At 43.4% G+C, this 23,169-nt stretch overlaps 1 protein-coding gene across 2 annotated transcripts; it reads right to left on the bottom strand.

Moving 5' to 3' along the window:
• Window positions 1-2,373: 2,373 nt before the first annotated feature.
• rin1b (Ras and Rab interactor 1b) lies at window positions 2,374-22,493 on the bottom strand. 2 transcript variants are annotated; one of them, XM_085402407.1, is made up of 11 exons: window positions 22,350-22,493; window positions 21,836-21,950; window positions 20,015-20,087; window positions 19,561-19,652; window positions 18,721-18,893; window positions 18,235-18,519; window positions 17,539-18,094; window positions 10,112-10,420; window positions 9,570-9,701; window positions 7,687-7,856; window positions 2,374-2,709 (listed from the first exon to the last, which is right to left on the bottom strand). In XM_085402407.1, the coding sequence occupies exons 1-11, from the start codon at window positions 22,491-22,493 to the stop codon at window positions 2,386-2,388; spliced, it is 2,373 nt and encodes a 790-aa protein (XP_085258533.1). In that variant the 3' UTR covers window positions 2,374-2,385. The 2 variants fall into 2 exon arrangements, with proteins under 2 accessions (XP_085258533.1, XP_085258534.1); XM_085402408.1 differs by having other exon boundaries at window positions 18,235-18,516.
• Between the last annotated feature and the right edge of the window lie 676 nt (window positions 22,494-23,169).

The raw sequence follows: 23,169 nt of genomic DNA, 5'->3' as shown, positions 1-23,169 counted from the left end.
GCCACAGTGCAGCATCTCCTTATTGCTGCTACACACCATGTCCCAAAGCTCAGATGAAACCGGTTTCTTGAACATGACAATGGGTCCACTGAACTCAAATGACCTCCACAGCCACGAGATCTCAGGCCGACAGAGCACTTTTGGGATGTGGATGAAGAGGAGATTCTCATCATGGATGAGCACCAACTGTGTGATGCTGTCATGTCAACATGGACCGACATTCCCGAGGAATCTGTGCCATGAAGTATTAAAGCAGCTCTGAAGGAAAACAGGGCTCCAACCTGGTACTAGTGACCAATGAGTGCAGATGTTAGTGCCTTTCATTTAAAAAATATAATTTAATCTTTTTTCCATGAGACCTTTTAAATAACATGATAATAAATCCAAAAGCAGGACTTGGCTTAATGGGTTAATTAATGGATTAATACATGAATTACTAAATAGTCAATGATAAGTCTCAACACTCAAAGTCAGTAAGAAATTAATGTGAAGGTGTGAAATGACAGTGTTAGTATTTGCTGCCATCTGGTGGTTAAATCTGCACCCGTCAACACTCCCAACCCCACTCCAGCACTTCACTCACCGTAACCACACGGCGAACGGATATTGCAATTTTTTTTATTGCGATACTGAGTTACCTGACAAAATACAGTCATGTGTTTTTACACTGAAAAGAAATAGTGAGCTCTCACAATGAACACATGCTTCACGCACACATACACGCACACGTACACGCACACATACGCGCACGCCACATTCGCAGAACCTTCGCGTTAAAATGAAAAAAGCATGCAATAATGTTCAAAACACATCTCAAAACTGAACCTCCTCCCCTACCCCGACTCGGCTGATCCAAAAACTCCAGAAATGTTGGAATGTCCACATGTTTAGGTTCGATATCTACCCAACAAATTCAACTATTCAAAGTTTTAAATACACACAATAATGATCATCGATAACGACACTGAGTCGAACAGTGAGTCGATAGTGATGACTTGCAGCAGGAAGTCACCAAGAGGCTGGCGACGTGCACATTTACATTCTACCAGTCGCCGCGAGGCTCCCGGTTTTATTGGTCAGACTGTCCTCTCAGTCCGCTTATAACAAAAAGAAAGAAAAACAGGCTCGGCCAACAGTAGAACTCAAAAGCGGTGAATCGAAACATGAAACGGATGCAGTTCTGAAAAGGAATAAACACTGAGAGAGATTTTAAATACATTCGCGAGTCATTCAGTAAAATCTGTTGTCCTGGTGTGTGGATGTGATGCGCTTCCGTCTTTTTTCTTCCCTCACTTGGTTTAAAAACAGAGAGAGATGATGCCTTTCTATCACTTCCCTCCTACTTGCCCATTACTCCACCTGCCAAAACCATTAAATAGAATACGCAAGCTGGGAGAAGAGCTTCTTCTTCTTCTTTGCTTTCCTTTTTTTTTCTCTTCAGGAAGTAAAAATAAAATAGTCTTTGTGGGGGAGCCTAAAAATAAACAGCTGATTTAAAGCTTCCCTTATGATTTCTTTCAAAGCAAACAGCTGTTGTGTCACAAGATGGCCTTTCTTTTATCTTCTTTTTTCGTCCCTTTGGTATTGAGGTTTGGTCGTGGCTATCACACATCTCCCCTTTTTTGTCACTGGGGTGGGGGGAAGGGAGGGAGGGGGGCACAGAAAGCCTCGTACCCCCACCTTTTAACAGCATAGTTCCATCCAGCAATCAATCTGCAGACATTTACACATAAAAGGAGCAAAACCCCCCCAAAAAAGTAATAAAATATCCAATTTTCACCCAGAACTATACAGTGGAAGGGTTACATCACCGCGGTGGACTATTTGCCTTCTTGCGGCGCGCGCTCGCAGGAAGTGATTAGTTTCCAGGCAACAGTAGTCTCACAGAATTTGTCTTTGGATTCGAGCCTCTTCACATGTTTTTTTTTGTTTTGTTTTTAATGATGTAATCGCTTCGTGGTATAACTCTGGGTTCATGTTTCAAATAACAACCAAAATCCATTTATTACACATTTTCCATTGTCACAAGCAGCACACTCCTTTACACTAGCAGCCACACTGAGTGGTACATGGTACAACTTTTTGGCAACACTCCCCTACGTTGGTCCTGCTCTGTTCTGCACGTCGGTCCATTTAGGGAAGAGTTTACCATTTGTTTGTTTGTTTGTTTGTTTTAAAGCTCTGCTCCTGGTCTGGAGAAGGGCTGCAGTTTGTCACGAAAAAGTCCCGACCCACGACGAGACACAACACACCGTCGGAGAGAGAAAAGAGACAGAACAAGAGAGAGAAAGAGAGAGAGAAAGCAAGAGCCACCATCCATCTCCTCCTCCTCCTTCCTTTCCTTCCTTCCTTCCTTCCTCCTCCTTCCTCCTCTATGCCTCCCACTCACTCCTCACACACCGACTCGCTCAGGTCCACGGCGCCACCCCTGGTGAGCCGCCGCATCTTGCTGAAGTCGTGGTCGGTCCTCAGGTAGGAGAGCGAGGGGCCTCCCTCGCTGTGGCTGGCCAGGTCCTGGGGCTGGGCCTGGGGCGGCAGGGCCCTCATCTCGCCGCCGCTGCGCCAGTACAGGGTGTATTGCTGCGGGTCGGACACTCCGAAGGTGGCGGCACACAGCTGCGCCAGGGCCTGGCTCGTCTCCCCGGCTCTCCACTGCAACGTCCGCACGGCGCTCCGCTCCCCGTCCTGGAACAGTATCCGAACGCACCTCTGGAGGCAGCGAGGGAGGGAGGAAGAGAGAAAGAGAGGGAGAGAGAGAAAAGGAGTGAATATATATACTGTATTTATGCAAAACACAGGTCAAGAGGCTTATGGAGTGAGGGCAAACGAGGGGGAGGAGAGAGATGGAGTCAGAGGAGGAGTGAGGACTGTATAAGCACGGGCTGATACGCTGCCACAATAAATGAGCCAAAAAAAAACAAAAATCAGAAAAAGGACGTTCATGAAAGAAAAATGCCTCTTAAACAAAGCTCCTGCTTCCCACACACAGCCGGCAGGTCCGAGAGCTTCACGCGAAAGCCATCTTCATGAAACTGCTCTGTTTTCCCCTGCTCTGCTTCATGTTACAGCTTCACTGACAAACTCCCGGCATAAATCCACTCGAGCGAGTCCACTTCCAAACTCAAATATCATCCATTAAACTCGCTCTGCTCTGGTGCTCTGCTGAAGTCCCCCCCCCCTCTCCTCCACCACCGCCACCACTCAGCAGACACAAACTTTTTTCACATTTTCCACAGAGCAAAAAGCGAGCAAACCCAAAACTAACAGGTCTATCGCAACAATCGCTGCTCTTCAGGCACTTGAGCCATTACATAATGTCAGATTCGACCACCTACAGACGCCCTCACAACTCTCTGTAAAGCACACACACACACACACACACTGTGAAAACATGCTGGACATAATCCTTTTTACCAAACATCCAACCTTGAGAAACCAGGGAGAATCCTCTTCCCTGTCGCTCACGGAAACACACAAACAGACAAACCATCCAGCCTGCCTCCCTCAACACACACACACACCACAGACGAATAAGTGGCTTTTAAAAGAAGCAGAAAAAAAGAAAGAAAAAGCAGTCAGTAGCAAATATAATCAACAGGTCAGCCATTATCAGAACTTACAGAGTCACTGAGCTCCTCGCTGTCCGTGTGCATATTGTGTTTGCCTGCTTCGATGGGTAGATGCAGCTCAATAAATTTCATGTTATCTGACCGCCCACTTCTTCATAGCACTTGGCTCACTGATCCCCGCCTGTGTCAGTGGAAAATCTGGCTGCCGGGTGAGTTAGATCGGCTATTTGAAGCCAGGAGAGGAACCACGTGACGAGACAGAAACGTTGTGGATGACAATGCCTGTTTTCCATGGCATCTGGTGGACCGTTACACAAACGTGGGGCCAGCAGGATGATAATAGGAGAGTGTAGGTAAAAAGTCAGCGTGCGTGTGTGTTAGTGTGTGTGTGAGCGCGCATTAGTGCACGACCGGTCGTAAGCCAGCGGCCCCAGATCAGAGGATTACCTCTAAAAATGTCTAAAAACTAATCCCCCCAAATGAATTTGAAACGTGTTTGCACTCAGAAAACCAAAACAGGGAAATCCAGGTGTGCTCTTTCACCTCTGATTTAAAAACCGGCTTTCCAAAAACTCCAGCTCTGTCCCCGACTTCATCAAGAAGCTTCAGCGGTGATGCCCGAAATCAACTTTGAGTCAAATGTGGATCACTGCTCCTTTTTTTTCTACCCCACCTGCCAGAGTCACAGATAGAGGACAGTGTGATGTTGCTCAACACTGTGTTGCCATCAGTGTAATTAATGTGCTGTAATATCTGACCTCTTTGGATGGATTAGCACCTCTTTTTCGATGTCGCTTGCTTCTTTCGTGCAATTTTTATGTGCCAAAGCGCACTGTGACAGTTCTAAGCAGATGCTGGCCGCTCCAAGCTGCAAAGACCACACGTTTGATACGAGAGAGACTTTGATTGTTCTGCCAGAAGAAAAGAGATTTTAACTGGTGCCATCAAGCGATGATTTGCTTTGTTATTCTCTGACAGTCAAAGACGAAGCCAGGGTAGCCTGCTTCTGAGTGCAGCTTTGTGTTTAATCCATAAACGTGCAGAAAATGGTTAAAGCTATACTGCTGTCCAACACCAGCACTAGTCAAAGCAGCATGCAGAAGCTTTGCAGCTGCATGGAAACACTTGTCTTGGCCCTTGTATGAGATAAGCTAGAGTAGATCCAGAAAGTATTCACATTTACTAAACAAGCTATTTCTAGTAACTCTGTAATTATGCTGAAACTGCCAAACTGATAAATCAAACACACAGTTTCTTGGTGAAGGGGTGAAATCAAAACCCCAAAGTAGACTCCTCTGCAAATAGAACAAAACCTGCAGATTGAGAACATCTGAGTAAAAGATGTTCTGGTCTGATAGGCGGCATGGTGGAGTGGTGATTAGCACTGTTGCCTCACTGGGTTCGACCCCACCTGTGTGGCGTTTGCATGTTCTCTCCGGGTACTCTGGCTTCCTCCCACAGTCCAAAGAGATGCAGTTAGTGGGGTTAACGTAACTGATGATTCTAAGTTGCCCATAGGTGTGAATGTGAATAGCTGTCTGTCTCTCTGTGTTAGCCCTGCAGTCCGAGCATCCTGAACTGGAACCTTGATGGATAGATATTCTGTTCTGATGAGCCTTATAACCCCAAAAAACATTTAGAGAAAAAGATTGGGACAGGAGATAGTTGTCCTCCGATGTCTTCTTAAACCTGGAAATAGCAGCAGGACTGAGCGTGCAGGATGCAGGACATAAAATGTCCACATCCTTGCTGCGAATTAGACTTTTCCGTTCCTCTTCACCATCTACACTGCAGACTTCTCCCACAATTCCACCCAGTGCTTCCTGCAGAAGTTCTCTGATGACTCTGCAATAGTCGGCCTCATCACTGATGGGGACGACAAGGAGTACAGAGGTCTGACCCAAGACTTTGTGGACTGGTGCCAGCTGAACTACCTCCAGATCAACGCCAGTAAAACCAAGGAACTGGTGGTAGACTTCCGCAGGCACAAGCATTCTCCACTGCAACCACTGAACATCCAAGGTATGGACATTGAGGCTGTGGACAGCTACAGGTACCTTGGTGTTCATCTGAACAATAGACTGGACTGGACTCATAACTCAGACGCCCTCTACAGGAAAGGGCAGAGCAGGCTGTACCTGCTGCGGAGACTCAGGTCGTTTGGAGTGGAGGGCCCACTCCTGAAGAAATTCTATGACTCTGTTGTGGCTTCTGCTATCTTTTATGGCGTGGTCTGCTGGGGCGGCAGCATCTCTGCTGGGGACAGGAAGAGACTGAACAGGGTGATCCGAAGGGCCAGCTCTGTTCTAGGATGCCCTCTGGACCCAGTGGAGGTGGTGAGTGACAGGAGAATGGCGGCTAAGCTGTCATCCCTGTTGGACAACATCTCCCACCCCATGCAGCAGACTGTGACAGCACTGAGCAGCTCCTTCAGTGGGAGACTGCGGCACCCACGGTGTGGGACGGAGAGATTTCGCAGGTCTTTCCTCCCCACTGCTGTCAGACTCCATAATAAAGACTTTAACTGATCAAGCACACACATCCATACATATGCAATAACACTAAGTGCAATAATCCTTTCTGTCATCGTTGTATTTTTACTCAGTTGTATATAGTATTTGTATTTGTATTCTATTTTTATCTTATTGTATATTTATTTTATTTTATTCTACTGTATATAGTATTTTATTTTATTCTATTCTGTACAGTTGTGTACTGTATTTATTCTTATTGTATTCTAATTTTTGCCTCATAACTTTTGCACTGTCCACTTCCTGCTGTGACAAAACAAATTTCCCACGTGTGGGACTAATAAAGGTTATCTTATCTTATCTTACTTCAAGCAGCTCCTACAATTACTTCCTCTTTCTTACAATCTAAGATGTGCTGGTGAGCGCGCAGGGGATAGACTGTTTAATACCCAAGTCTGATGCTTTGCTTCTTACACTGGGCAGCTGTAGCTCAGGTGTTACAGCAGGTCCAATCAGAAGGTCAATGGGTTAATCTCTGACTGCTCCAGGCCACATGTCTAAGTATCCTTGGTTAAGATACCAAACCCCGTGCTGACACCCCTAAAACCCCCTTGAATCCATCCGTTGGAGTGTCAGCGTGTGTGAAATGGTGGATGTCCAGGAAACGCCAGGCACTGCTTGGAAATAGCATCAATCTGAGGGAAAGGCAGACTGATCAGAGCAGAGAGACGGAGATAAACCACCTGACAAACAGGCGATGGTTCACCTTTTTAGCATGACAGTGACTTGAAGCTAATAACCAAACAGCCACTCTGGAGTGGCCTCAAAGCAGCTCTCTGACTGTCGCTAAGTGACCCCATCAAATCCCAGACTTAAACGCCACAAAACATCAGTCGAGAGGTCTGAATAGGCGCCTTGCATCCCATCAGGCTGAGAAAATCTGCCAAGAAGTATAGAATAAAATAAAAGCTTACTTTGGCTGCTCCCTAATTCCCAACAGGGTGCCACAGCAGGGTAGCTCTGCGTGTTTAATTTGGCACATTTTCTTTATGCCAGATGCCCCTACTGATTCAACCTCAAAGGGATTTGCATCTCCTCCTGGGATCAAACCAGAGATCTTCTGCTTGTTGGGCAAACGTGCAAACCACTACATTATGGAGCCAGTCCAAGAAAAATGGAATAAAAGCCACACTTTTACAGGCTTGACCAGAGTTATCCAAGAAAGCTCAAAACTGTAAGGAGATTTCTGCAAAGCTACTGATTAGCATTCGTTTCTTTATCCATATTATCAGTTTAATCCAATTCCCTGCGTTTGTAATAACCTTCATGTAGAAAAACAGATTAAAGAAAGAAAAAAATAAGACATCCGCCTCACATGTGTTTGTTTTTCTTTTGATCGTCATTCATCCACCTGTAAGATTTAGTTTCGTGTCTTTAAACCGTTTCTGCCGTTAAGTCGTCCACACGGGCCAAAATATCCCATTAGAGTTGTCTCACTGCATAATAAGCAGCTGTCCACACATAAATCACCATTTCACACAAGAGAGGTTTGTGTGAAGGCTGTATACTACATTACTCCACAACAAACCCACATGTAATGCTACTAGGGCTTGTGCACTGCTACAATCGAAGCAGGCGGCGCCTACTTGGCTCTGCTGATTCTCTTTCTGTCTCTGGGCCTCTCGGCTCCGTCTGCAGCTCCACTCTTTCAGCGCTTCTTGGACCTCTGGCGTCAGGCAGCCCGAGAACGGCTGCTCCTTGTCCAGGCTCTGGATCAGACGCAGGCTGGCGTACACGCTGGTCAGGTAGTAGCCACCTGTAGGCGAAAAAGGTGTAGGAGGGAAAAAGAGTGTAAAAACAGGACTAAATCTTGCATCACATAGTACTTCCTCCTACTCTGTCCTTAAAAAGATTGTCTTAAACTTCACTGCCATGTTCTGCTTTCAAGAGATTTTTTTTTTATTTACTTCCTAAATTCACTTCCTACACTCTTCCTGTGTAAGTCAGAGGTACGAATTAATAATAGAGGATAATAATATAATAATAATAATGTAGTAATAGCTACCAAAATACAAATAAGACAGAGTAGATTATGAACAGTCAGTGCAATTTTAAGACAAAAAGCGAGTAAAATGTGAATCATCAAACGCAGATTTGTGGTAATATTTGAAAATGTGTATTTTTGAAACCAGGAAAAAAAAATTAACTAGCTGTCATAAACCTTCATAATATCTGTTCTTTTTATTTTGCTGTTACCTGTGTTCCTTCTCTCTGTCTTTTGTTAGTTTTTCATCTTTAACTTCCTGTTTTAGATTGAAAGGTTAGCTTTTTGTGTGTCTCTCTTCTGGTTTTAATTCCTGTTTGTCTTCCTTTGCCGTTTTCACACTTGTGTCCTCTCTCCTGCATCCCTGACAATTTTTGATTATCAAATACATCCAAGTATCTACAAAAGTTTTGCATCAGTGTTTTATTTCTACTAATCGAATTTATTCATTAAAGTCACTTTTCTTTATATGGGAATAGGTATGTAGTATTAGTAGAAGTCCAACAGCACAGTGTTCGTTAGAGTAATTTGCATTGCCACCATATAAACATAAAAACACATAAGAAAAGCTTCACACAACAAAAAAACACCAAATCACTTGTGAATGACCTTTTTAAAAACAGTTTAAGGTTGCACTTAAAAATATTCCAGTCTGGATACAATTTGATTTCTTCTTCCTCTTTCAGCTGCTTCCTTTACGAGATGCTGCGGCGGGTCATCTGCCTCCATCTCACCCTATCCTCCTCCGTCACACCAACACTCCTCATTCACTACACCCATGAATCTCCTCTGTGCTCTTCCTCTTCTCCTCCTGCCTGGCAGCTCCACCTTCAACATCCTTTGTCAAATATATCCACTCTTCCTCCTCTGCACATGTCCAAACCCTCTGACCCTTGTTTCTCTAACTTTCTCTCCAAACTGCTCAACCTGCGCCGTCGCTCTGATCTACTCATTTCATCTCCAGCTCGGTCTCCTGTCTTTTTTGTCAGTACCACCGTCTCCAAAACATACATCACAGCAGATCTCACTCCCATTTTGTAAACCTTCACTCATGCTGCCATCCTTCTGTCATAAATCACCCCTGAGACTTGTCTCCATCCCCGCCACCCGACCGACACTCTCTTTTTTATCTCTCTCGTGCATTGTTTATTGCTTTGGATGGTTGACCCCCAAACTCAGAGGAATCAAAAGCACCTGAGAAGTAATTTGGTCCTATTTGGCCTTTGGCCCATAAATTACTTTTGATTGTTATATCATCAAATGTTTATGTTGTCTGGCTATTACAGACGGTGATTAAAAATAACCTAACTCAGTTATGCACTGTGCTGTCCCAAAACAAAGACAGCAAATGTAACAAAACTATTGTGATAGCTGCTCCTGCGCTGCACAGTAACAGAGGTTTAATGATGGCTGTTGTACCAAAGATATCCTGGGACGACCTGATACAGTGTTGCGGTGCGACCGATGCCACAGTTTAGGACCTACCCTCTCCTCCGAGCCATGAGGGCTCCAGCAGCTCCATCATGTACTCCACCTCTATGAGGATGTGAGGCTTGTTACACTCCACGATCACATAAGACAACGACGGCAGGAAGTCGTCCCAGCTAACTTCCTGTCCTGCATATATATTAAGAGAAGGAAAGGAAAAGAAGAGGCTGTCATCGTTCTTTCTGACAGCTTGAAATGAACATTGTACCAAATAAACAAGTGTACAAAAGCAAGCAGGTTGTGCTGCTGCCCACACAGATACAGTTTGAAATATGAAGGTTTTGACAGTGAAGAATGGCTCTGCAGAGACGCCTGACCTTCATTTTTTTCGTCTTTCTTTTTTTTTTTTTTTGTACAGCCAGGATCACAAGCAGCAGCGACAAAGCCCTTTATCTGTAAACGCCACAGAAAGTGAAAAGTCTCCAGTCTCAAACCTGATCTTTAACTAAAAACATCACAAATCCACATAAAACTCCAGCTGAAGTGACTCCATCTCTGGCTACCTGTGTTTCTGTCTGTGCAGCATCCAGCAGTCTCACCGTGTAAGGACCCCATGGCCTTGTGCACACACTTGCACACTTGGAGCAGCAGCAGCACCTTGTCGATGGGCGAGTGCGTCCGCTGCATCAGGACCAGTTTCTGCTTCACCCTCTCCACCTCTCGGCTGTCTGGAACGCCCGTCCGAACACCGAGCCTTTCCATGGTGGCGTCCCCTTTCAGCCGGAGCAGGTTCTGGGTGAGACGCTGGGTGGAGCCGTCCTGATTGTGCAAAGCGACCAGGGCTTTCTCGAGGTGGGACCTCAGAGGCCTGAGCACACAGGAGAACATGGAGCGCTCCAACGCCAGGTCTGCGAAAAAGGGGAGGGGCTTGTTATTCGGGAAAACCAGCATTTATTCTGACAAACTGATGCACAAGGAAGGAAGAGAACTAATTTTTGTGTTTTGTGCAACTGGGAAATACTGACACAGAAAGGTCTGCAGCAACACTTTTCATAATGCATGAAATTCCTTTTAAATTAAGAAAAAGCAGAAGAAAAGCTTTTTTTCCCAGTTTTTATTCTGTCCTGCATTTTGAGAAGCACCCATGGAAATTAAAACAAAGGTACGTCTCTAGAAGAGGATCTTGGGGCCGCACCTTCTTCCAAATGACGTAATCACCTTTTTGGGTGAGGAACAGTGTTGTTCCACTGTGCATCACTGTAAATATAACTATAAATATAACAACAACCCCTCAAAATTCTTCAGGTAATTTTATATTTAAACAATAAAAATACAATTAAAAAATTGGCTCTCCCTCCTATATTGTGGTTTGGTCTTCTGCAGAGGCGTGTCTAGAAGGTGGGCATGGGTGGGCACCAGCCCACCCTCAAAATGTGATTCCCCCACCACCAAAGCAGCACCTTCAAACCAGAGGAATGTTAATCTTGTAGTTCCTGATACCACTGGATGAGAGCACAGATAGGACTAGTAGGAATGTAACTGAGTACATTTACTCAAGTACTTCACATAGATTTAATGTACTTGTACTACATTTAAATATTTCCATGTATTCTATACTTGGAATGCAATTATTCCACTTCATACGCCATTTGTTTTTAAAGCTTTCGTTACTTCTTATTTTGCAAATTAAAGAGATTCACACATCAGTAAATCAATAATTATAACCCCAAAACATCATTAGTACATTTACTTTAGGTACTTTACATATATTTGAACTATTAAGCTAGTTAAATGGGATTATAACTGTTACTTAGGTTAAATATCTAAATTCTTTTTTCCACTTTGCAAAACAACTATTCATCACAAGACTGTGTTTAAATTCTCATGCAGTTTCACTTTTCACACAATAAATCTGCAAAGGCAGGGCTGTATATGAGCTTTAAATGTTATAATTTATTCAATTTAATATTTCTAGATAAATGCCAATGTCAGTTGTTTTCTATGGCACATTTAAAAGCCACAAGGTTAAAAGTAAATGTGCTTTGCACAACAAGCAAGATAAAACCACAGTTCAGTAAAATAAACGTTGCAAAAGTGAACTTAAAAGAAAGCATATTTGAGACACTGTTCCTTGTGCTCACTAGTCAATAGAAGAACTTTTTTTACTTCACACCTGAGTCTTGTGCTTCAGTGCTGCCTCCCTGTACGGTATCAACACCCATGCTGCAGCGCAGTAACAATCCTGATGCTAATGGATTAATGAAATCAATTAAAATAATGACCTCATTAACCTTGCTGAAATTTTAACCAATTTTCAAGTGGTTCGCTTTAGTATTTGTTCCTGATTTCCCATGAGACCCCATGGCTGGCTCTGCATCCCAGCCCACTGCCACTCCATTTACAAAATCCTGGAAATGTCTAAGTGGGGGGCGGGGGACCATTAGGGACCGTAACATTTTATCTACATTTATTTTAACGATTACTGCTCTCAAATACTCAGCCATCATCCAGTGACCTGCGATAAAGTGCACATAAAGTAAAATTACCTTCAGAAAACAGACAAATATATGAAAATACATAAAAAAAAATTCCAACAAATAACATTGGCTTGATTTTTTTTAATGATCTCGCCCACGCCGTGTCAAGTCCCATTGTCTGGTTTCAAATTAATATTTAGATTATTTATTTAGAACCTTCATTTAGAGGAAAATAATAATTCAGATAGCAATGGATCTGACAAAGTACGCTTAATGGAGCGATCCACAGAAACACAAATTACAGCCTTAAAAGGTTTAACTACTAACACACATTACTTACAGAGCGTACTGTACTTGACTGTGTGCTTTCTGTTTTGCCTCACATCATATAAAATCAGATGTGCTTTGGATTCGGGAGATTATTGCTGAGCGAAATGTTGTTCAAACTCTTCTGCTGTAGTGCAGAGTGAGTGTTTGTAGAAACAGCTCCTATTTTGCATGGTCACATTAACCTGAAAGCGACCCTCCCTGCAGTTCACCTCCCGGCACAGTTTTTCCATTAACCCTTTTCTCAGAGCACAAACCTTTGCAGAGACACAGGAATCGTTTCAAGGTAACACAAATCAAAGTGATCAGCAGTCCTCCTCTGGCTGCAGACTGAGACTGGGATTTGTGCCTGCTATTCTTAGTCAAGACATAGTTACAGCAGCACATAACTGCTCCAAGAAAAAAATGTCTAGACTGTCATTTCGATCATCTCTCATCGCTTTGGGCGTGTTAAAGCCTGGGAAGACTGAAGGTGGTGAGATACCGTGTAAAAAAGATTAAAAAAACAAACAAACAAAAGGCGATCTACAACCTTCTGACAATTTATTGTGAACGCTTATTTCCATCATTGAAAGTTACAAATTATTAGCAGGTAGAGCTAAATCAAAATTTTTTAGTTATTATCTCAAAATTGAAACTTCAGTTTTAGTCGAATTTTTGAGTCTTTTTAGTGGCAGAAACAAGTTTCCACAATTTATGGCAAACATCCTGGCAGTTTTGATTGCATAGTATCATTATAATTAATAATAATACCTTCTTCAAAATGATGTCCGCCCACCCATCGCAGCTATAACAGTTTCAGCTCTTCTGGGAAGTCTTTCCACATGGTTTAGGAGTGTTTGTGGGAATTTTTAAACATTCTTCCAGAAGAACATTTGTGAGGTCAGACACTGATGTTGGACGAGAAGGCCTGGCTCTCAGTCTCCAATCTAATTCATCCCAAAGGTGTTTTTTGGGGCTGAGGTCAGGACTCTGTGCAAGTCAGTCAAGTTCTGTCAAAGCACACTCATTCATTCATGTCTTTATGGACCTTGTTTTGTGTACTGGCGCAAAGTCATGTTGGAACAGGAAGGGGACATCCCCAAACTGCTGCCAAGGTTGGGGACATTTAATTGTCCAAAATGTTGGACATGTTGATGTGCTGAAGCATTACGCGTTCCTGTGCGACTGAACCTTTGACTACTACTTCATGGCTCAGTTGCTGTCGTTCCCAATCGCTTCCACTTATAATACCACTAACAGCAGTGAGGAAATTTATTAACTGGACTGGTTGCACAGGCGACGTCCTATCACGGCTTGTAGAAGCAGTCTGCAGGCCTAGGTGTTCGATTTTAAACACCTGTGGTCATGGATTTAATTTGAACAATGATTTGGATGGGTGAATGAATACTTCTGGCAATACTGTGTATTCATTACATAAACTAGGGATCCCAGAAACTACAATAGTGGCTCTAACTAGCAGCAGGCATAAGCTATACTTTCTCATCTTTGTTAGTTTTTCTGGGAACTCCTTTGTATCTCCCAGCCAATTTTCCACCTCGCTTGCACAAACCTGGCTCCCTCCTCGCTCTAGTCTCGCCTGCTTACCCACAATTCTTAGAGAAGTGCTTCACAGATGTCACAGAACTGAAATAAGGGTAAACCTTAGCTTTCTGTTCAGCAGGTCCTTACTTACATTCCCCTAAAGATAAAACACGCTTTAAAACCTGCCTCCAATGAAGAAACGAGCATATTTCTGCAAATGTTAAACGACCCGTTTAAACCTCCCTGATCATGTAATCAGAAATGACATTTTCTCATCCTCTGAAAAGCTCAGGAGTGTGTTTATTTTTTTGTTTTGTTTTTCATTTTGTTTTGGGGTGACAACAGTGAACTCGTGTACATGTAACGGTTCACATGCGAGCCTTCCCTTACACGTGTAAAAAACACACACTCGGTGGTTCTCCTGCAGTCAGTGGGCAGTCCTGACTAAGTGGGTAACAATTCTCCAGTGCACACTGTTTTTCCACTCATCATCAATATCCTCCACTCCCTCCTCTCCATGCTTCATGTTTCCCTGCTGCATAATCCTTGAACATCTCCCCCATCTACCTCACTATAGCACTCCCCCTTGTGATCAATCATTCCCACCCTCTAGTCTCTGTTTATCCACCTCCCTCTCTGCTCCATCTCTCTCTCTCTCACACACACAGCTCTGGAGAGTAATAGATTACATGTAATGTGATTACAACCCAGGTACAGAAAAAAAGCTGACTTTTTCTTTTCTCTCTTTTTTCCCTTTTATTTTTTGAGTTGTTACTCACAGTTCAGTAACTGATTACATTTTCAAAGTAACCTGCCTATTTCGATCTCTCCCTCCCACCCTCCTCTGAATCGTGCTGCTCTTCAAGTGAGCGTGGGACTGTGATATCTTTTTATGATAAACGAGGGGGAGAAAAAAAAATGCAAATGCCTCCCACCGACGCAAAGCGAGATAAATCAAAATCGCAGCGCAGGAAGGAAGGAAGGAAAGGGAGGACGGAAGGCAACGGCCGACCGCTCTCCCCTGAAGCCTCTGAAGCCAGGCAACCATCCGTCATCACACATTTACACACAAGCACACGCACCTGCGAGCGCAGACGCTCGGCCACACACAAAGCAGTCCAAACACGACCAAACCTACGCAGAGGAGCGTGTCAAAAGATCTAACTAGAATGCTTCCAGAGTAACACCCTGCGATGTCTTTACAATAATGAGACGAGTCCCGCTTTGAATGCTATGGATGTGAGTGCAGACGCGTCGGGCCGGGCTTTCCTAATGCTATTTTCTAAATACCAGAGACAATATGAGCTCCACTGAATGAGACTCTACCCCCCCAACCGCCCCCTACGCAAACTACTTTGTGTTGACAGTGCCTTTCACTGGAGCCCGAGCAGCCCACCATTTATCAGAAAAGGCTGTATGTTTCCACAGACCTGCATCCTCTGGCACAGTGTCTATTGAATCACTGTTTTCTAATAGTACAGTTTGTTGTTTTTTTTGCTTTGTTTTACACATTTCTATCTCTCCTCGGTCCCTCGGTGCACTCACCATCGCCTCCTTTTTTAAATGTGATAAACCAATCAAGCATTCATATGAGAAAGGGTGGTGAGGATATTGTGCTCAGACTGTGATCCAGCACAGTCAGCTAAATTTGATCGAATCCTTCCCTCGGCGAAGCAAACTTACTTTGAGCTCCTCTGTGGCTCAAACTGAAAGATACTGAATGTCGTACAATCATGTTTAACTGTTTAGTTTTGCTTTGAGGTGTGAAGCGCTTTTGAAGATACATGTTAAGGAAGTGAAAGGATTGAACAGTCCTATCAGAGCGGGGCTGCCAGGGGGGAGGGGTGGGGAGGATCATCCACACCAATCAGATTATTGACAAAATGACCGCACTATAGAAGCAGAGGACCAGCAGTGCAGTACCAACTACAGCACTGAAAAGACTCACAGTTGAATGGATAACACTGATCATCTCACTAAAAGGAAATTTAGCCTTTATATGGATGTTTTGTGAGTTTTTGAGGCCCTCTTCTAATCAGGGTGTGTGGCTTTATCTCCACATGGGGGATCATCATGTATGAAATCACAGCCAATCAGTTCTCTGGAAAATAGCATCACCGTTCCTGGAAGATCCTTCAGACCTCTGTTTGTGGACAGTTGGAGGGTCTAAAGTTTTTTAATAGAGCATGAAGTCTCTGTGTTTCAGTAACTGATACAGATTCTTAGACTCTTTCTTTTAAAACTGACTACAATTTTTCATCAATTGTATTGCTCTATAAGCATCAAGATATGATTCTGAAATGGGAAACGGATGTATACTTGTGGACTTTATATCAAATTCATGCCGCATTTTTTCTTTACTTGCTCAGAGAACATTAAACCCCTTTGGAGCAGCAGGTGATAAAGTTGTGATATTGAGAAGTCTGTTAACCCACGCAGACGGGCTCTCCTTCATGTCTTTAAATAGATTAAACTTTGTGAATATTGTCACTCTTTACTTACTTTTAATCCTAAACTACCGTACAGAGTTTGTCCTCTATCTCTCTCTCACACACACACACACGGCTGATTTGTCTGTAGCAGCTGTGTCACTTTCAGCCCATATTGTGTGTGTAACCTCTTCATATGTTTTTTTGTAATATTGTAGTTTTATCTTCCTTCGTAAAAATCCTCCACTCTGCTGCCTGCACTGTTATCCATGATTATGATCAGCAGGATGCTGCCAACACCAACCCGTTCCTGTGAACACACTTGTAGCTAGATTGATAAAGCCTGGTTTAACTCATTGAGCTGATAACGACCTTCGTGTGATTGCTTATCCTGATCGCCAGTGTAAGAATAAGTGAATCCAGATAATAGAAAAAAATGGCACAGGTCTAGCAGACTAGGAATGGATGATCTGATATCGTTGTTTTGGTGTTGTTCCTGGAACAACATTTACTATTTTGTTCCAGGATCAACATTGCAAGTGACCAATCACATTGTTGTGACGTTATTCTTTGGCGCGCCAAGCCATTCGTGCATTTATGAAATTCCAATGTTGCAAGGACAATATCAATTCTGCTTACTGTTTATTAAAGGGTCAGGGTCAAGGTCTGTTGATCGGCGGACAGAGGCGGTTTCTCGCAGCTTAAGTACAGTTTTTTGTTTTACGGCAGTTTTTCCCGAAGTCGCAAAAGTATGACGTCACAACATTCTGATTGGTCACTTGCAATGTTGATCCTGGAACAACATTTACTATGTTGATCTGGGAACAACACCACCATGACGATATCAGATCGTGCGACTAGGAATACCCCACCATGGTAAGAGCAAGTCCAGCAGGACAATGCTCACGTCTTCAGCTCGAACTATGAGAACTGACTTCACCTCAAATTCTCTACAACAACATTCAATCTGTGCAATGAGCTCAAAACAATTCGGATCCACAGAGGCCACTCAAAGCAACCATCAGGACACCACAAAACACCCTCAGGAGGAAACTGAACTAAAAAATACTTCATGTTGAATTCCAGTTATTTTAATTTGTGTAAAAAAGTAAAAACTAAATGTTCCTCAATGGAATAAGATTCTGCTAATAAACCTGCTCCAGCTCCAGCTTAGAGAAATTTCAAAAACACAGATCAAACTATGTTTTAAATGCACCGTGTTTCATATCAGAGTGTATTTGCATGTTAATTATGTTTGCATTTGCTTACCCTTCTCGTTCTCTGGCACCAGGGTTTCAATGGGAGGCTCCAGCTCTCCGCTGTCCAGCAGGCAACACTTTGCCTGGGACAGAAAGAGGCGCAGACCCTGCAGAAGCTGCACGGAGGTCACGCGTGATGAGGACGATGCCGAAGGCGAAGACGTCAGGGATTTGAGCACCTCTCTCTGCTCTAGGAGGAAGTCCTGAATGATACCCCCGAAGATTGAGCGCCTGTCTCTGGACAGCTCTTCCACCAGCCGGGTGAGCCGCTTGTCTGGTGCAAAGAAGCACACAAATGCCTCGCTCATGCGGTGCAGCCCGCCGCGACCTCGAGAGCGCAAGAGTGGCGGGCGATGGTAGGCGTGCATTTGGGTTTGGCACATGCTTTCAGGTTCCGTGTCTGAGTCATGGTCCTCATCCATACTGCTGAAGGAACTGCTGCTGTCGAGCTCAGCCAAAGATGGAGCCGGGTGGCGCTCCATGGCCAGAAGTGCCACCTCGATGCCTGGCTCCTCAGCTGGGCCAGACGGCTGGGGCTTCGGAGGCTCCTCCACCTTGGGAGATGTCTTGAAGAGAGGAGAAGTTATTGCATGATGTGAAAAGCGACATATTTACTATAAATCAAGACAGAAAGGAGGTGTGCTCACATATCCGTATCAGTATAAGCATGCTTTGACGTGCAAATAAAGATCCTGACTCTTATTACTTGTGGCACATAGACAGACATCAGGTCATCCTCCTCAGCAGATCCAGGTGAAACAGCAGGAGTTCTCCTCAGGACGCCTGCACCGGCGTGAACTCTCCTCTGTGGGTTGTCGTTGGTCTTGTTCAGCCTTTCTGACCCACCAGGTTGCTCAACTGAAAGGGGAGGTGAGTAGGAACCAACCCCCTCGAGGGACAGATTCATGGAGGACTCAGAGAGCCGGAGCCGCATGCTGCGCTTGAAGCGGTGCCGTTTATTGGAGGCACTGTGGTTTGTGAGCTGTTGCTGCTGTAAAAAGGGAGGAAATGGATTCAAGGGTAGATTGATGAACTGTTTATTTTTCTATAAGTGATTATCTATAAGAGTAAAGTGCAGGGTGTAGTTATTTATCAGTTGCAGGGACGCTTCGATTTAGAGCACTTGTAGAGGCCAGAAAAGCACCAACGGGTGTCCTTGAAAGGTCTCAGAGAAAGCTTCTAAGCAACTAACCTTGCAAACCTCCAGCTGCAGAAAGAGCGGGTTAATGAAGCACAGTTTGCCTTGTGTGCCCCTTGACAGCAGGGGACATCGGTCCTGGACCCCAGTCTGGGCCTGACTGGTGGATGCAACTGGCTCCATCGGTCCATTTTGGATGTCTGAAGCACTCGGTGAACTCCAGAAGTCTAATTGAAAAACCAGGAGAGGGGAGATAACTTAAATATTTGAGTAAGTCTTTATTGTACTTTATTTTACAAGTGTTTAAACAGCGTTCCCATTTTTTAATGTTTCACCTGCTTGAAAACTAAAACAATACACAGCACAACACACAACATTAACCTGTGTTTTTTTACTGCAAGCTGATCCAGAAGCAGACTGATTTTGGAGAAGCATGATGAGAAAGAGTCTGGTTATCACTTTTCGCAATGAAGTCACACCCCACTGCACTACAGAAGCATGCCGCGCATTTAAAAATAGACGCAAGCTGGCAGCCACCACTTTAGTCAGCTATTACTTTACTCTCTCATTCTCTCAAACTTTGGTTTTCTGTCAGCGATCTCGTCCTGAACACATCTTTAAAGTCCTTAAATCTCATTTAGGTTCAGTGTTAAAGGGGGAAAAAACCCTCAACAGCCCCACCCCCACCTCTGGTTAGTGAATTATGAGAGAGTAGGACAAATAGGAAATACCTTATGGTAGCAGCTCTGTTGGGCTGAAGTATTTAGGCAATTTAGACAATTAGACAGGCTGACCCAAAAATGCTGATCTACGTTAAGTAACACTTATTATTTGGAGCAAGCGAATGTACCTGCTGCTGCAGTTTATTTTTTAAAGAGGCCACCAGTGACCGACCTTGTCCCATGTGTGAGATGGCCTCCAGCTGCCTGTGTGTTGACGCTCTAACGATGGCATCAGGTAGCTGCAGAGGCAAAGGCAACACATCCCTGCAGATCAAAGAAAAAGAAAAGTTCAAGTTTGAAGATATGTGAGATCAGAAAGTTAAAACTAGATACAGTCAATTTTACTACATGCAAGGAAGTCTGTGGACAGCTAAAAATTACAGGAATAAAACTGGTTTTAAAAACCAGTGGGCATCAAGATGCAGAAGAAGATTTAGGACCCAGCGTGCAAAGACTTTGCTCCCATTTAGGTGCAAAGGCATTAGGGGAGATCTGCCACTTCTGTTAAGAAATAAGATTTGGGCATTCGGCCATCCATAGTGAAGTGAGGACTCTGCATAGGCCAGTGAGGTTGAATGTTAGCAAGAAGAATGATTGAGATTTATTATCAGTTATAATATTATTACCTGCTGATACAGTAGAAGGCCACCAGTCGACACAAGTCAGGGAAGCTGAGTGCTGAGCTCTCCAAGGCGAACGCTGGTTATACACAGACAGAGTTTGATTGACAGCTAATGGGAGCAGTGGGACACTTGTTCAGCTTTAACAGGAAATGTGCCAGTTGCAAAAAAAAATCTGGAGGACCCATCCTCTCCGGCCCACATCACTTCACCGAGAGAGTGTCTGAGCTGCACTGCGCCACAAACGCTGACTGGGTTGTCAACTCTCACACTTTTGACATGAGACACCTGTTTTCAGTCTGTCTCACACTCTCATGCTGTCAAAACAAATCTCGCTCCAATTAAGAGGAAGCCACGAAAAGAAGCCTTTATGAAAAGTAATCCATGTTAAACAGGCTTTCTCTCGACAGTCTGAACACCAACATCACAGAAAGCACCAGACTGCAGTTTAGTTCGTTTAGTTAGTGGATGCACACTTCGCCAAACTTCACCAACATCACAGATCGACTTTCGTGGATGTTGAGTTTTGCCTCGTTTACTTGACTCTACATTTTTCATCTATTACACATTGAAATTCCTACAAGAGAGCAGAAAATCACTGTGATGAGTTTGTAGCAGGTTTGACCTTCACCAGTAATACATGTAATCCATTTCTGACAAGCCTTTAACAGAAACTAAAGTTTACTTTGTTTTATTGATTTATTTGATTATTGGATTTATTTAATGAACTTTTCTCTGAGTTTATTGAATATCTGCTGCATTCAACAGCAGCATGATCCATTCGAGCATCTCAGAGAGCAGTGCAGCCATCCTCTGTAAAGCCATTTGTTTTGCTCTTTTTAACAGATTGATGTGTAAAGTAAAAAGTTTTCTCGTTTATTGCTTTTTGAAGTTTGAAGTTTTTGAAGTAGCAATGATTTGTATCATTGTACCACCTTTCTGCTCCATTACGGGTCCCTACTTCAATTTTTTTTTAGCTCCATCTCACCCTAACCCAATATTCTGTCACACCAACTTCAAACATGTCCTTCTTCACTACAGCCATGAACCTCCTCTGAGGTCTTCCTCTTTTCCTCCTGTCCAGCAGCTCTATATTCAACATTGTACACTATCCTTCTTCAGCACACATCCAAACCGTCTCGTGCTTGTCTATCTTAACATTTTCAACTCTGCTTCCTGTGCTTTTGTCAGTGCCACTGTCTCCAAACCATACATCTTGTTGTAAACCTTCCCTCTTACTCTTGCTGCTATCCTTCTGTCACAAATCACCAAGACACTCATCTCCCTCCACCCCTCCCTTCACTCTCCTATTGCTTTTTCTGTTGCTTTGGGTATATTTAAACTCCTCCATCTTTACGTCCTCTGCTCCTTGCATGTTCACATTTCCACCTGTCTCCCTCTCATTCACACATGTATTCTCTCTTGTTTTTTAGTCTTTCATTCCCCTTCTTTCCAGTGCATACCTCCACCTGCCCCAGGCCCTCACAACAGATCATTATGTTTTATAAAAAGGCTAATTTTGAATATTACATGTGATATGATGAAATAATTATCAGTTAATTTCATTTGTGCACATCTAAAAAGACGTAAAAACAAGCCTGACATGGTCTTTTTTTAGAGGTACAAAGATGACAACTTAGTGGCTGTGTAGGTAATTTCTAAAAAATAAGAGTCCAACCCTGCTGTACTCCAACACAAGCCCTCTCCCCCACATCCCCTTGCCCCTGATCTCACTCAGCCTGACTCTTGGCAGCTGTGGATGTGTTGAGTGTTATGTGTATTGCTTCAACTGCAGTTGGCTGATAATTTAGCTTGTTTTATACTCACTGGAGTCCTCCTCACAGATGAAGCACTCCTTAACAGAGGAGGCACTTCTGTCCGCTGTCACCCTCAAACACAGCACCTTCCTCTGGGTAGAGCTGCATTTGCGCACTAGAAATGTCTGTAAGCACAAAAAAAAATCACCGAAAATAAGAACAGAACATTTTTTTTAGTTTTCTCAGGTCTAGGAGCTGATGTCCACTTCATGATTAAGGTTAATTTTCATGGTTTTCAATCAAACACATTTCATTTTAATTAGTGGAGAATTGCAGTTGGCATGAATAGGTTGATTGGTGGTACTTAGATGATGATGTTAATTAGATGAGGACATTTAGACCACCCTCAGTAAATATGAAGCTAAAGCAGGGAGAGCCAGGAATCATATCCACGTAAGATTTTACAAAATCCTGCTTTTTTAGTTACATATGTAACCATCCAGTTCATTGGTATGCACAAAAGATTATTCATTATTGTTTTACCTGATTAAATAGTATGAGTAATATGATTGATAGTTCCTCACCCCGACAGGTTCTCTGAGCAGGATGTAGAGGGCAGCTTCTTGGTTGAGTGACAGCTGCAGCCACACAGGATGTGTGAGCAGCAAACGATCCAGGACGCTGAAGGCCCGCTGAGAGCCTCGCTGGGAACTGCCCACCTCCTGCATCTGCAAGACAGATGCAACCAGAGAAAAAAACAAATCAGACAAGCTGTTCCTGTCAAATATTTCAAATTTCAAACTTCAAATCATGATTTTTTTTTTAAGGACAGAAGTTTAAAGAAGCAGATTGTGATACAGCAGCACAGTACCAAGGAGGTTAGCACTGTTTCCACACAGCGGGGATGTCCTGGGATCAAATTTATCATGTGGCCAGATCCTTTCTGTGTGGAGGTAGTAGTTAGGGTGGTTAGGTTAATTAATTAACAAATTGTTCATAAATAATCTGTCTTTCACAGTCCAGTGACAGACTGGAAACCTGTCCAGTGTATACCTCTTCTAGACAGGCTAGACTCCAACCCCTGTGACCCTGATAAAGGTAGGAGGATGGATGTATGTGTTTACTCTCTGCCCCCGTAAAAAGTGATTAGGTTTCATATTTTAATTGCTGTTGTTAGCATTTTGTACCAAGGGAAAAGCTTTGAAATGTCTTTACTTTAGTTTTATTAAATAGTCATGAACCATTTTAGGCTCTATTAAGAAAAGTAAACACATGTTAGACTACTACTGATAATAATGATAACAATAATCTATTTGCTTATGAAGTCCCACAACATCAAGAATCAACCAAATTTGGCACACAGGCACATCTTAGGCCACCAAGTTTTTATCCATATCAGATATT

This window comes from Rhamphochromis longiceps, linkage group LG3 (genome assembly GCF_057381845.1).
Source record: "Rhamphochromis longiceps isolate RC_006_pf linkage group LG3, R_longiceps_female_GT1.1, whole genome shotgun sequence".
NCBI classification, from domain to species: domain Eukaryota; kingdom Metazoa; phylum Chordata; class Actinopteri; order Cichliformes; family Cichlidae; genus Rhamphochromis; species Rhamphochromis longiceps.
The sequence above is the reverse complement of the archived record's forward strand: the minus strand, read 5'-3'. Positions and strand labels throughout refer to the sequence as shown.